General features: G+C 34.5%; 2 protein-coding genes across 2 annotated transcripts; both read left to right on the top strand.

The window, feature by feature from the left end:
• The first annotated feature begins 980 nt into the window (after positions 1-980).
• LOC132182027 (zinc finger protein ZAT9-like) lies at positions 981-1,939 on the top strand. The gene has a single exon (XM_059595239.1). It carries the CDS (start codon positions 1,025-1,027, stop codon positions 1,937-1,939), a length of 915 nt encoding a protein of 304 aa, XP_059451222.1. The 5' UTR covers positions 981-1,024.
• Positions 1,940-6,822: 4,883 nt separating this feature from the next.
• Positions 6,823-14,227, top strand: LOC132182028 (QWRF motif-containing protein 7-like). Its single transcript, XM_059595240.1, has 8 exons — positions 6,823-7,395; positions 10,422-10,658; positions 10,786-10,875; positions 11,090-11,200; positions 11,310-11,373; positions 13,138-13,242; positions 13,637-13,726; positions 14,142-14,227. The coding sequence occupies exons 1-8, from the start codon at positions 6,823-6,825 to the stop codon at positions 14,225-14,227; spliced, it is 1,356 nt and encodes a 451-aa protein (XP_059451223.1).
• The last annotated feature ends 2,005 nt before the right edge of the window (positions 14,228-16,232 follow it).

Here is a 16,232-nt window from a genome sequence, read left to right on the forward strand (position 1 = left end):
ATATTTAATAAATTTTATATTATTACTTTTAATATTTTTATTTTCCAAAACGACCACGTTTTGGGCTACTACAGGATGCGGTAGTTTGTCACTACTGCACTAAGCCTCTCCCAGCAAAAAAAATGGAAAAAAAGAAATGGCAAAGCACTCAAAAAAACAATTAAAAAAAAAAAAAAAAAAACAACAACAACAATAGGATTGTTTTTTTTTTTTTGGTTAAATAGTTTTTTCAGCGTTTTAAAAAAATAAAAAGACAACTTATAAATATAATGTTTTTAATAATATTTGTTTAGATTGAAAAAAAAAAACAATTATTTTAGGAATATCTCTATGATGTTTCCTTAAAACATGTCATTTTTAAGAATAATTATCTAAGAACAGTTTTTAACGGGTCTCCTAACACATTTTTGCCAAGAAATGCTAAATGTTAATTTCAAGTCTTTCTTATGTCAACTCAAAACTGGTGCGATTTTTAAATTTATCATTGAATCAAAATTTAATAGTAATTTATTACAAATTTAATAGTAATTTTTTTTAAAAAAAACATATTTTTGGCAATGTCTTCATTTTAGCATTATTCTGTTTTTGCATCTTTGGGTGTTTTCTATTTCTGCAAATAAAAAAAAAAAATTAAAAAAAAAAACCCAAAATATTTTCCTTTTTCAACTTACAGATTACGTACGCTGAGATACGCCTATATTTGCACAACTAGCCTCCTTCCATAGTAGTGACTTTTATTTATTTATTATTATTATTTTGTGAGTGAGAGTGCATAGGATTGCCATGTGATCATCCATCAGATAATAGTCAAAAGGCATCCAATGGTCCGGGCTCTGCTTGATAACATAGGCCAAAATCCTCTGGAGAACACCTAAGTTTTGTCACATTCATTCTGGACCTTCTGGTTTTGCGACCTTTTGCTTAAGGAATGCTTGTCACCTACTCCTTTTAAGTTCCCTCACTCTACTTGCTCTCTTAGAGGTTTAGAGGGGGGAGAGATAGAGAGAGAGAGTTTTTTCAGGCTATGGAAAAGCACAGAATCTGCAAGATCTGCAACAGGCGATTTGCCAACGGCAAAGCCATGGGGGGCCACATGAGATCTCATCTGGCCAAGCATCCGATCCCTCCCAAGCCGCCACAACAGCACGACAACTCGCCACTCGCAGCCGCCGAGTCAACTCAGCCATCTCCGTCCTCGTCCTCGTCCCTCGTCCTCCACTCCATAAAGAACCCCATGCAGTCCTACCGATCCCTCAACGGCGAGCTGGCAAACTCCGACAGGGAAAGCGAGAACGAGTCTCACCCTCAAAACCCGACTCGCAGGAGATCCAAACGGCAACGCAAAACCGCCGTGCCCGTACCCGAACCAGAACCCGAACCGGTGAGTTCTGTCTCCGACGCTTTTCCGGAAGAAGACGTGGCCATGTGTCTTCTAATGCTTTCTCGGGATAAATGGTCAAAAGGGAAAGAAAAAGTTCGACTCGAAGATGATGAAGAAGACGAGGATCACGATTATCCACTCTGCCAGATTCGCACGCAAACGCAGCCGCAGGCGAAGTTCAGGTGCGAGACGTGTAGGAAAGTGTTTCGATCTTATCAGGCTCTTGGCGGCCATAGAGCGAGCCACAAGAAAACCAAGCTCAATGAAGAACATGTCGAAGATCTGTTTCAAAAAAAAAAACATGTCGAAGATCAAGGCAATAAGGTTGTCGTTGAAGACAGAGTATTTGAATGCCCATTTTGTTTAAGAGTGTTCGAGTCGGGTCAAGCGCTGGGTGGGCACAAGAAAGTCCATTTCTCCAACTTCGGTGACATCGCTAGAAGCACTGCAAGATCACTCGGAGGAGACAATTTGATAGATCTTAATTTACCGGCTCCCGAAGAAGAAGACGAAGTTAGCCAGCAGGTTGCGTTCTCAACTGTGTCCAATGCAGCATAGGTAAACAAAAAAATCCATGCTTGTTTTTTGTTTTTGTTTTTTTTTTTTCTTTGTACATATTCATATGACCTGGAAATATTTAGATCATTATTTTTATTTTGATCATACAATGGAGTTCTTTTGGATTTAGAGAATTTTCTTTATAATTATTTATTTTGATTTCTTCTTGTTTGAGAGCTTTTCAATATTGCAACCCATTAATGGAGAATTTAATTCAGTTTTAATTTTATTTGAATATTCAAATAAATAATCCTGATAAAGATTGAGTTTCTCTGTTTCATAGGAGTTTCGTGAAAAGAGGTTTTAAGCTATAACTGTTCTCCGTTATTTTCTCATTAATAGAGGAAACAAAAAATGTTGTAGAGAGAGAGAAAACCTTTTGTTTTTGTTTTTGTTTGGATATGAGATTTTAGCTTCTACCTGTCATCACCCCCACTTCATAGTTTTGTACAGTTGGTGAAGAAGTCAAGGAGTTGGGCTCTAAATGCTGTCCTCCTTATCCTCTCCGTTTAGTTTTATCCTCTGATTTTGATCCTCTATAGTGTAGCCACTAGCCACAACGAAGCATGCGCTATGGACGAATCACATTTTGTCACGTCACAGTTTGAAGGGTTCCACAACACAGCATCTTCAACCCCAACTAATTCCCCCATCTCCCTTTCTTTCTCTCTTTATTTATTTTTTGAAAAATAATGAAAAAATTAGTAGCCCATGTTGTATCCGATGATGTTTTATTTTAAAGCTATTCTATTCAGCTACGAAAGTCATAGGTTTAACTATGTTTTTTTGTGCATACATTTGGGTGGGTCAATTCAGTCACAGACTGGCACAGCTTTTGGGCTCAATTGATTTACGTGGCGTCAAAACGGAGCCGTTTTCTATGTATATCAACTGGTCCCTATACATACATAGGTTTACATACATGTCTAATCTATGTCAGTTTTTTCACCGTTTCACGCTTACAATATTGTTTATTAAATAGGGCATTAAACACGACCCAATGCATTCAGCTAATGGGACATTTTCTTAATGCATTTAAAAGCCTTTTTCATAAATTCAGAAAAATAACTCGTACGGTAGCTTGTGATTCTCATGCATGGAAAGTTATGCCCCGTAGTCTGTCTCCTGATCATGTACGTGAGGTTAGGTCCAACCATCAAAAAGCACATTACTTGAACCCGATGCTTTCCTGCCATTTTTTTAATATATATATATATATATATATATATATATATATTCCTTTTCTTTTTTAGTGAATCCTAGCTCCCTGAGCTAGTTTTCTGATCAGCCTATTTCGATTTCAGTTTTCTTATAGAAAAACATCTTGAAGATACTGTTTTAACTGAATGAAGTATACAGTCAAAATATGGGTATATAAGTAATTGAGTAATACTATTTAATAAGCTCTTATATAATTGTACAATAATATAACAGTGAAAATCAATTTTTAAATTAATAATGACTTGAGAAAAATAAAAATTAATGATTAATTTTAATTACCACATCATCATAGATGTATTCTCATAAGTAGTTTGGTCTCATCATGGAATAAGAGAATTCACATGGCCTTTATTATATTATTTACTGCCCTATATATATATATATATATATGAGGTTCTACCCCAATTATTAGGAATTTGCTTTATGCTTTGATTTGAAGGAAAATATTATGTAATTCCCCTGTGCTTCTTTTGAATTGTGTATTACACCATAGTTTTCAATTTCATCAATTGAATGCCCGAGTTTATAGTAGTGTCTTGACTGTATATTACAGTATGAGAATTCCTTAAAAAAAAAGAGAAGGAAAAAGAAGAAAATATCATCGGATTCTTATATTCGAAATCTAAAAATCCCTAAAAAGTAAGAAATAATTGTAAGTCATTGCTGTAATCCCAATTTCCGTTGACTTTTTACTATGGCCAGCCACTGTTATGATTTCTAAGATTTCAACCAGACAACCTGGCATTAAATGTTTTGAGATTAGCATCATTTTATTTTTTTTTTTTTTTTTTGAAGATTAGCATCAATTTGATTATCACTATCTTTTCTCTAGCTTCCTTCAAATGTTTTCATATATATATTTGAATTTCAAATGTTTTCATTTGATAAACATATCATTTTATCTTACAAATATCTGTGTGTTTTTTGACTCTCTAGATAATGTAAAGTAAAAAAAGTAAAAATTGGAGTGATCAAAAGTTTTCCAATTAACTTAACTTTCCTATTTCAAATCGAAGGGCCTATATCATACGGTGGATACTATTAAAACTTATAATTTAGAGAAGATAAATGAGAACTCAGAGAATTAAGGTGGTTTGACTTATGGCTTACGTTCATACATCAAAGCATTTTTTTGGCTACATATTTTCTTGATATAGTGTACAATACTCTATTTATAGAGAAAGAGTATGAACGTTACAAGCATTTCTACTTCTACATTAATATCAATAAACTTAATATATCATTTGTAACTCCTGTCACTTGAGTTATTGTAACTTTTGAGTTCATTGTCTCTTGAGTTATTGTAACTTTTGACTCTTGAGTTCTTTGTCTTTTGAGTTATTGTAACTCTTGTCTCAATACGCCCCCTCAGACCCAACGGTAGATCACGTACGTTGAGGTTTGATTTTGAACATCAAAGGGCTCAGAAATGGCTTCTATGGCCTGAATTGGAACATCGGCTGCCATAACTAAAACTTGGACTTCGGTGACTCTTGGCCGACATCGGCAACTTTTTTTTTTTTTTGGCCGGCATCTATTACTTTGACCCAAATTTTGACATCGGCAAATTTTGGCTGGCATCGGCTACTATAGCCGGAACTTGGATGACAAGGATACTTCGACAGTGAAAATGTCTTCGACCCAATAGTCACTCATTAAGGAAGAGTGATTGAGAAGAGACCAAAAAAAAAAAAAAAATCACAAGATCGATAATTGGTGTTAGCCTATAGCTTAAAACTTATAATTTAGAGAAGATAAATGAGAACAAAGACGAGAAACTCGGAGAATTAAGGTGGTTCGGCTTATGGCCTATGTCCACACATCAAAGCATTTTCTTGGCTACATATTTCCTTGATATATTTGATGGTATACAATACTCTATTTATAGAGAAAGAGTATGAACGTTACAAGCATTTCTACTTCTACATTAACATCAATAAACTTAATGTATCATTTGTAATTCTTGTCACTTGAGTTCTTGTAACTCTCGACTCTTAAGTTCATTGTCTCTTAAGTTATTGTAACTTTTAACTCTTGAGTTCTTTGTCTTTTGAGTTATTGTAACTATTGTCTCAATAAATACAAATATTTGTCCTTGCTTTTCGGAATCTTTAATAAGGTAAATTAAAGTTTTAGCTTTGTTACTGCGGAAATCTCTTTGTCAGACTCTCACCATTGAACAGGAAGTAAAATCAATAAGAGATAAATTGCACAATGAGACGTTGGCAAAAATTTCTTTAGAGATTAAGATGAATATGCTATTATGGTTGTTAATGGTTCTAATAATAATGTGTTCGACAAAGACTATCTTGAATTTTTCCAAGACATTTTACAAAAATGTCAAAATATTAACTGTAATAATAATGGCACAACTTAAGAAAGCAGCTATTAACACACATAGATTTAACATTTTTCCCCCTTTTTGGCCCCATATCAAATTACTTAATAAGTAGTAAGAATTTAGATCTCTTTGGCCTTCTCTGTCGTATTGGATAACATCAATGTGAAAAAAGAGTAGTGTTACAACTACAATTCATTTACATAAACGAATGGAGTGACAACCACTTCCGATAGGAAGCACCACCAATTGATGTCTATAAAGTTAACTAGGATATGCTTATTGACAAGGTTAATGGGTGTATGGTAAGGAGTCTTAAGGGAGAACTGATAACTACAAAAAAAGGAAAAGAAAAAAAGACCAGGGAGGGAACTCTAACCCACTGCGAGCAGCTAAAGTGTTGAAATTTTAATATGCAAGAGAGTTTTGTAAATACCTGGGTCTGACACATTGTTTTAGAGGGTGATACGCTTTAAATTGTTAATGTTGTCTAATTAAGCAAGAAAAATTGGAGCAGATATCGGCAACTAGTGGAAGATACCCCAACAGTACTTAAAATAGCACCTGTTTGGCACATAGCTCGTGTCAAAAATGAGGTAAATTATGTGACTCATGGTTTAGTCAAAAGAGCAGCTAAACATATCATAGATCAAGTTTTGATGGAAGAAATTTCTCCCTGTATTTTTTATATTGTTTTGTTAGAGCCTATAATTTTATGAGATGAATAAGATAAAGATTTTTTCAAAAGAAACAAAATAATTACAACTTATTAACATATGTCAATATGTAATGGAAAGTTTAATTTTTAACGTCCTTTATCTTGTCACATGTTCAGGAATGTCAATAAATTGTAAATTAGTTTAATTATTTTTTTTTTTCAAAAAAAATTGTTTTGCTCGTTAAATATTCCCACCGTCAAAAAAAAAAAAAAAAAAAGAAGTGTTTGTCGTTTTTGACTTCGTGTATAAAGTCTCATCGGAAACTTTGAGGTCAAAGGATTTTTTATTTTTATTTTTCCACTAATTTATTCGAAAATGGGCTACCCCTTTTATCGAAACACTTCAAAGTCTACTAGAAAGAAAAAAAATTTCCTCTTAGTGGAGGCCTTGACCGGTGACAGAGAGGAGGAGAGAGGGACAGAGACTTTTTGCATGGCGTGGTGACATGTAGGCGCAGTCAGCGTTTCTGGCTCAACGACGTGCTCTCAACTTCTCAACAGCTTGCAGGCTTGCAGCTACCGCGGTGCTTCTTTCTTAGACCTTACGGCTCCAAACCATCTAAAAAATATAACCTCAAACCTCCACCAGCTGGTACACGGAAATCAATGGAAATCACGCGTAGTTGTCGCCGCCTCTCCGCTCCGTTGCCGCCTTCGCCTCGCCTTCTACGAAGCCGAAGCACAACTCCGGCCACCCCACTACCTGAAAACAATTCATGCACGCCAAATTCCGGCCAAAGAGCAATAAAGCCCCGCCCAAAATCAACGACGAAATCAAGAACCAACAAAAATGAAGAAAACATTAGCCCCTCAATCCTCATTTCAAGCACGCAAAAGAAGCCGCAAGAAAATACTCGTTTTGGTAATTTCTTACACCGCGGCAGTCCACTTACTACTGGCACACCAAAGGGGGCAAGGTCGGTCACGAGTTCGCCGTCCGCGTGGGCTTTGTCGCCAGGGCGGTCTTCGCCGGAGCCGCCGGAATCGGCAGGGTCTGGAGGAAAGAGGGTTAAAGGTGGCGTTAGTGGGGTTTTGAAGTACTTCAAGCAGAAGAAAGTGTCAAGAGTACAAGAGGAAGAGTTTCATCGGTTCCGGGTTCTGCAGAATAGATTGTTGCAGTGGAGGTTTGTGAATGCCAAAGCTGAGGCTCCCATGGCTGCTGTAAAGGGAGTTGCAAAGGTACGCTTCCTGCAACTTAACTGGTTTGCTCTGACTTTAATTTTTTTGGAACATTTTCGAGTGGCAAAAAAAAAAAAAAAAAAAATTAGAATCCACAAAAATATTTCTTCTTTTCCATATATATATATATATATTTTATTAATAGTGGACAATGGTATGCGAAGGGTCTACATAATTACATGCTAATTAAGAGCCTGTTTAATGAATTTGTCTATATGCGTTCTAAGTAATTAATTTTGCATTTATCATTTACTTTTTTATATTATTATTTGGTCAACTCACATCACTTTTTTGTTTTTTTGTTTGTTCTAGGAGTTATAAAATAATATAATTATTCATAATATTTTAATAACTAATACTAATAATAATTTAAAATTATTATTTTGGATGAATAATATTAATACATAATGTATAATAAAAAAAATTATAATAACGAGAATATAGGAAACAAAATATCATTGATATATATGATTTGGCTGAAGCATAAATATTTCACTGTCTTTAAGGCATTTTGGGCCACAGCAAGAGAATATTTTAAGAATACACATTTCATTCGGTGTAGGATATAGCATGTGCTTACTTGAGTATTTTGGCACAAAATACCTATTTCAAATCAAAAAAAATTTCTCATTGTTGAAATTTATAGACTTCTCTTTTGTTGAGTCTCTCACAATATTTCTCTGCTGAAGTATTTGCAATGACATGTTTACCAATGCATGCCGGTCCAGGGGCGGAACCACCTTAGCCCTTGGGGACCGGAAAATTTATATTATAAAATAGACTTTAAAAATTATTTTTGTCTCCCCAAATAATATATATTTTAATTTTGCCCTCAAACTAAAACTTCTAGTTTTGCCATTGCATGCCACCACTGTTGAAAAAACTCAAAATATATATAATAAACAAATATTTCATCAATTATTACTACTCAAGAATTGTAAATTTACACATAAATTTTGGACATCATTTATATCAATATTGCATGCCAACGTAAAAGCAAATGATCCTTTGATTAATGACGCCCTATAATATCATAAATGTGCCAACATAAAAGAAAAGTAACATCATGATATTTATGATGTACAGTGCACCATATTAAGGAAACTTGGGAAAGTATAGCGCAGTTCAATACCTTCTTAGCTGGACCATCCATTTCAAATGGACAATACAGATCGTAGCAAAAATTAAAGGAAAAAAAAAAGGAAGAAAAAAAGTGGTCCCGTGGGTGTTGGGTGGCAGCCACACAAATAGTATGATTCAAAGGTGGTCACACTACTTTTGGAGTCGCTCTTGGGGTGAGGCAACCACTTCCAAGGTTGTTGGGGGTGGTTGTAGGGCTGTTAAGTGAGTGAAGCGTCTCGCGAGCAAGCTCGGGCTCGGCTCGCATAAGCTCGGCTCGTGCTCGACTCGAATATTAAATGAAACACTTCATGAACACAAATCCTAGCTCGAATATTAAACGAAGCAAGCTCGGCTCGACTCGGCTAAGCTCGTGAACAGCTCGTATAAGCTCGAGTGTGTGTGTGTCTATATATATAAACTAAGTAATACATAATTAATTATAAATCTCATAATTATTAAAACCTTAAAATTGCATTTATATTTAAGCGTTAGAGAATGGAAAATTCTAGACCCTTCATGATCAAAGAGAGAGAGCAATCATTAAAAAGACCTTGATTCAATTAGAACATATCCAAACGAAAGGAAGAAGAATCAAGCAAAAACTATTGAGGGAGATTGTGAAAGGTATAAACTATTGAAGAATCAAATAGACCCAAACACTATCACTACCTGTTAAGAAAACATCAATCTCTAAGTTTGCTTATCTATAAAAGGATGCATATCCTCTCTCTTTGAAACCAAATGCCTTGCTGTATTGACTCAGGCTCCATACTCGACTAGTCAGGTTAAGCAAATGCTCATATGCAAACTAACTTCTTAAGCCGTTTAAGAGTACTTGAAGTTAAAAAAAAAAAATTGAAAACAAAAACATTAAATATAAGAGCCAGCTCGCGAGCTGGCTCGGCTCGACTTATTATTAGCTCGAGCTCGATTTTTTTGGCTCGCCCTTAAGCTCGACTCGAGATCGAGCTCGAGTCAAATTTAAACGAGCCAAGCCTGAACAAGGGAAGCTCGCTCAAGCTCGGCTCGTTTACACCCCTAGGTGGTTGTAGCTACGCCCGATGAGATTCGAGCATAACCACTTCGGAGATGTCACACCCAACCATTCTTTGAGGTGGTTCGGTCACCCCAACAAAACCCAAACTAACCTTTCAATGTCTTTTCGCATTATTGTCATTATGTGGACAATTAATTGTAAATTGAGAAATGCTAAGGGTTAATAATTTTTCATATTTGACCCATATTCTCATACAAAATCAATGGTCTACAAAATTGTATTGCATGGGATCCCAATCTCTTAAATTAATATCCATCATTAAGGTAGGCTAGGTAGCACGGCCAAAGATTTTTTTTTTTTTATTTTTTTATTTTTTTATTCTGGTATCATGAGTTAACCCATTATGGATAATAACATATATTGCAATACTCACATTTATGGAATCATAAATTTTTTAACCACATAATAACAATGTAAAATTTATTTTGTATGAAGAATCATACAAAATGTATAATAGAAATTTTATAATATTCTCATAGGAAACAGAGAACACCTACATATGTGTCATGACTTGACCAAGGCACAGATATTTCAAGAGTCCATCTCAATTCGGTGTAATAGGTTCACTAGCCTGCCGGCCCAAGATACAAAAGCCCAGCCTACGCTATGGGTTCCATAGGTCTGCAAAAGCTCCACCAAAGAAACACCATTCTTAATTTGTCACATAACTTTTTCATTCTATATACATACTCTACTTCAAGAATCACAAAGCAGCACATAGATGCTTGATGATTATGTAATTTCAAATTTTCAATAAAGTTTCAAATTAATTAGATATTTAGTTTAGGGTGACACATCATTAATTATAACCTTTCTTTTTCTTTTCCTTTTTGTTGGGTACTTTCAGGCGAAAATATTTTGTGTATGGATTAGAATATTCAAAATGAGGAAAAGCATAGTAGAAATGCAAATTCAAATGGAACGGGTGAAACTTGAGATCAAAGTATATCAAATTATCAACCCACAGATTTTCCTTCTGAATGAATGGGCAAAGTTGGAGAGAAGAAATCAAGAATCAGTTTGCAGAATGACAAGAAAATTATCAAGCCTATCAATCAGGCTTCCTTTAGTACAAGATGCTAAGGTAATTTACTAGTAGTTTCTGCTTCTATAAAGGTTGGTTTGAAGGAAAACCTGTCATTTTTTTTATTTTAATTTTTTTGTGAAAATTAAATCTAATTTTATCTCTTCCTCCCACTGCTACACGACAGGCTGATGTGGTGTCTATATACCAAGCTCTGAGCACGGCTATGGAAGTTATGGACAGCATTGTGGCGATGATCACCAAATTCTTCTCAAAGGTTCAAACCAAAATATTCTAAACACTCCCAACTTACCCATACAGCTAATCAAATGGAATTAATTTGGCATCTTATCCAAATAATAATAATAAATCCATGCAAATAGTCCAGTGATTAAAGACGTCAACATTTATAAGTTTATTGTATTTTTGTATTAACAGAGATTAAAGGTTTTCTTAGACAAGTCCACTAACATAAATTTGGGTTATTTCAGCAGATTGAGACAATCTTTTATCTCCTTACAGAGCTCACATGCACGTTAGAGCAAGATGAAGAGCACCTGGAAGAAATTGAGATGGCAATTACCTTGGTTTCTACATTATTGGTCAGCCTCACTACAATCTTTGAGCCCAAATCAATGATATAGACTAATTCATAGTGATAATAATGTTTTCAAAAATTTATTTATTTATTTATTTTGTATATTGTAACAGGCAAAGGAGAAAAGCTTACAAGTACATCTCATTCAAGCTACTAAGGAGTCAAGGAGATGCCAAGGTCATTGAAAATTAGAGGAATTCTATAGATATATTTTGTTAGATTAACGAATTTATTATCGGCGATGAAAATTGTATGATATGTAATTATTTAAGATTATTATATTTAATTTAATTTTGTGAATAATCAAGAATTTTCCCATATCATTCATCCAACCTGTTATCAATTTCTATCAGTTTTGGATTATAGCAAGAAATTCAATTTCATCTTTACAATGTCGGTGATCAGCTTATCTGAAGTTGTGAACTTGTGATGGTGGTGTTATATGAAATGAAATTGTTTCCCTACGTTTGTTTAAAACAACTATTAAATTGACAACATATTTGTCACCAACTTCCCTTGTACCGCGTTGGTCGGTGGCATTTGTCGCCTTGACCAGGGCAAAGGTTCGAGTAATGGTGCCAACAGGACAGAAAAAACAATAAAGAGGTATTCTAAAATACCTCCATTTTTTAATTTTATTCTCATATTTTGTTGTAAAATGGGTTGAAGTGCTTTCCTACGTTTGTTTAGGAAGAATTATAAAATTTACAACACTTTGTCACCAGCTTCCCTTGTACCGTGTTGGTCGGTGACATATGTTACCTTGACCAGTGCAAGGGTTCGAAGGTTGGTAGAGAGGAAGAAGAGAAAAGAAGAAAAGAGGTATTCTAAAATACCTCCTTTTTATAAATTTTTTCCCGAGTGCCTTTTTTTTTTTTTTGGTTGATTTTTGAATTCATCTGAGGGTTTCATCATTTCATGCATCATTAAAAAAAAAAATTATGAGAATTGTGCTTCCCTAGTCCATCTAATTCTTTTATTTATTTTGGTAAACTTTAATCATTAACCAATTTTAGTATAAAGATGCTCTATCCTTGATCAATATTGACGTTATGTATACCGTTAAATGTCATGTAACCACTTTAAATCATGGGAAATGATCATCTCCCCCAATTCAGTAGCTTCAATCATGCTTTTTAAGAAATGATCTAAGAACCTCACCTACTAGTGCCAATAATAGAATATACAAGCTTTATTTATAGGTTGGTCAAGGACCCTCAATCAGAATTGTTACTTCATTTATTCCTCGCTTCAATGAATAAGAATCAAATAAATAATCAATTCAAAATACTTGATTCCACAAAATAATATTTATTTAGAATAAATCACTAAACATCGTAATTATATTTATTTTATAATTACAGTAAATATATGTGACATACATGCCATACCTTAATTACAAATTCTTACATCTAATGCTTTTGGCATCGTTTATCTTTAATCTTACTTCTTCTTTTTTTTTTTTTTTTTTTTTTTTTTTTTTTTTCAGTAAGTAAATAATATAATTTGTTATGTCTTTTACTTGCGAATCTCATATAAAGCACCCAATTTAACAGCTAGAGCCTAGAGGTGACTCTTGTTTTCATATCCACTCCAAAATAATTTACTATAGTCATTTGCCATTTAAAGTATCAATGTTAATATTCAATTATTTTTAGGTGCATGATGTGAGAAAAAACAAGAGTTCGATTTTTTTATTTTTTTTATAAAAAAAATTGATATTATATGACATATTCTCTTCGTCAATAGTTTAATATTTATTTTGCCTTCTTTCTAGGTATCATTAGAAGTTTTTTCAACAAATAACACACCCACTTCTACATGGTGCTTGTTTGAATTTTATAAAACTTTCTGCCTTTCCGTGTGGATTAATTATTGTAAAAAATAATGGATCTCGTCATAGCGTTGATGTTTTTGTTAGTGTTAAACTGTCCACCGCAGACAGTACAGCAGCTGGTGCACTTGAAGATACTGCCAGTGCAACAACTGCTCTGTCACGCAAGGATCAAGGGCAATCACTTGCCATTCTGTTAGCCAAGAATCATGGTACAGCTGTAGCTCTCAAACATACAAGGAAAGAATTACAATGTGATTGCTGGAATCACAACAGAAAAGGAAACCTTTGTCACTGATTTGTATAATTCTGTCATTAGTCTATGCAATTATGTAATCAATCAATTCCATGAAACATGGAATTGATTTACTGTAATTACTGTATAGTCAGCATAACTGCTATATATACTGTACATGTATCTCTGTTTTGATCATCAAGAAAAGTTACTACTATTTCCTTATAGTTCAAAATTGTTTCATGGTATCAGAGCCTTCATAGGCCAACGCCTTTCTACTTTTGTTTACCTATTTTCCTTAATGGCCTCTTCCTCTTCAAACACTGTTCCCGCAACCTATATCCTTCCCAATTTTAATCAATTTGCTGCAGGCAAACTTGATGAGGGGGGCAGTTATTTGGCTTGGCTTTCTCAAACTGTTCCAACTTTGAAAAGCCATGATATGATGGGCATTGTGGATGGTACTGAACCTGCCCACCTAAATTTTTGCCTAACGATCAAGGCAAAGATGTACTAAATCCTGATTACTCTATTTGGTGTAGGAAGGATTAATTTCTGTTAAGTTGGATTAATTCTTCCTTAGAAGCACCCATTCTCTCCATTATGTTTGGGTTACACACTTCTCAACAAATTTGGAATGCTCTTGCTCAGAGTTTCACCAACCAATCTTGCTCACGGGTATCACACTTGAAAAAGCGACTCTAGAACCTTTACCAGGGTTCAAAATCATGTGCTGAATATCTGCAGTCTACCAAATCTTGGGCAAACCAACTTCCAGCCATTGGCAAGCCTATTGATGATGAGGATTTAATTTCCTTATTCATGGGTGGACTCAATCCCTCTTTCAATCCCTTTACAAGGCTTTATCTCTTGCAGATTTTCAAGATGATATGCTAAATCACAAGATGCTCCTCAATCAACAACAACAGAAGGTTGCTACTGATGCCTCAAACTTTGCTTAATTTGTTTATGCAGCGCCAAGGCAGTCATACACAACCAAACTTCCAACCATACAACCGCATGAAGAGTTCTTAGCCTAATAAATTCAGCCATCGTCTTGGATACGCTAAAGGACCTTCTGGTTCTAGACATGGCGGCCCTACTACATCTGCACGCCTTGTCCTCTTAGCAGTGGCGGAGCCAGACAATCTATATTGGGGGTGCCGCTAAAATTTTTTTGGCGTCCTAAAATTTTTTCTACCCTAAAAATTTGGTAATTCACATAATATATGGATCACAAAAAAATATCTATAAAAATTCATAAATATGTGCTCAAATTAATATATTAGAAATGTAACATATCGGCACTATATATATATCAAAAAGACAAATACCAAAAAAAAAAAAAAAGTGTCTAGAACTACACTTTACGGTCTCTTAGAAGTACAAAATCATCAAGTATCAAATCTAAATTGAAACTCTCAGCAAGTTAAATCAATCAATTCATAAACCTAAAGTTTATTCATTAACCTAAAATTTTCAAGTTAAATCACGACCTCGTAAGAGACAATCAAAGTTAAACAATAAAATAAACAATCATATGGATATTAACGTTTACCATACATATGTATTAGATAAGGATTTTTTTTTTTTGGTTACGATACATATGTATTAAGTTTGGGCATTATTAAAGTTTACCATTCATAGTAGCATCCTTGGAATTTTTTTTTTTTTTTTTTTTAATTTTTGGGGGAAAAAAAAAAATTTAGATCTTTGGGGCTCCGCCACTGCCTCTTAGGTCCTAGTGGTTCATCCCTCAACATTGCACCTCGAGTCTCTTGCCAGATTTGTGGCAGGACCAGCCACCAAGTGTTGGACCGTTTCCACATGATGGACTATTCCTTCCAAGGTATGTTAAATTACCAGTTATCCCAAAAGCTTAAGCTGATAGAAGAAGTAAATTAAATCACTTAATCAATACTTTAATACTCTCACTCACACTCCCTTTTAATAGGTGAGACTCAACACGTGAAATATTTAATTTAAATGAGGGTGAATTGACGGAGTTAAGGTTCGATCCGAGGATCTTTGACTCTAATACCATGTTAAATTACTAGTTATTCCAAAAGCTTAACCTGATAGAAAAAGGTAAATTTAAATTATTTAATCATTTAATCAATACTTTAACAAGGTTGACATCCTACAACCCAGTTACATGCCAACAAATTGGAGTGACGGGAATGGGTGGCTGACAATGGACCTAATGTCCATATTATCAATGACTTGGAGAATCTCTCCCTTGAGCAGCAACCCTTTCAAGGTCAAGACTTAGTAGTTGTTGGAAACGGAGCAGGTCTAACCATTTATAACACTGGTTCAACAATTCTTCATTGTTCCTCTACTCCCTTTCATCTTAGAGATATTTTACATTGCCCTTCAACTGCTACCGACTTGTTGTCCATCCAAAAATTTTGTAAGGATAACAATTGTTATTTTATACTAACATCTTCTCATTATTATGTGAAGGACATTCAGACAAGGGCAATACTTTTGAAAGGCAAGAGTGAAAATGGGCTATATCCCTTGCGGCTGTAGAATTTTTCATCAAGACATAAACCTATCTTTACTGCTTTCTTAGGGTTAAGGACATCTATTCATGTTTGGCACTTTAGACTTGGTCACCCTTCTTTTGGGACTGTCAATCATGTAATAAAAGGCACATAGTTTACCTATTTCTCATGATTCATCTTTTTTATTTTTATTTTTATTTATTATTATTATTATTATTTTTATTCTTTTCAATTAGGTAAGAACAAGCAATTACGCTTCTCTCCTTCTACACGTGTGTCTGCTGGTGTTCTTGATTTAATTCATATTGAGTTATGGACCTCTCCTATCACCTCCATCGATGCTAGTAAATACTACAGTATTTTTGTTGATGATCATTCCAGGTATACCTGGTTTTATCCCTTGTGAAACAAATATGATGTGTATAGCTGTTTTGTTAAATTTAAGGTGCATGTTGAA

Source organism: Corylus avellana, chromosome ca5 (genome assembly GCF_901000735.1).
Source record: "Corylus avellana chromosome ca5, CavTom2PMs-1.0".
Taxonomy (NCBI): domain Eukaryota; kingdom Viridiplantae; phylum Streptophyta; class Magnoliopsida; order Fagales; family Betulaceae; genus Corylus; species Corylus avellana.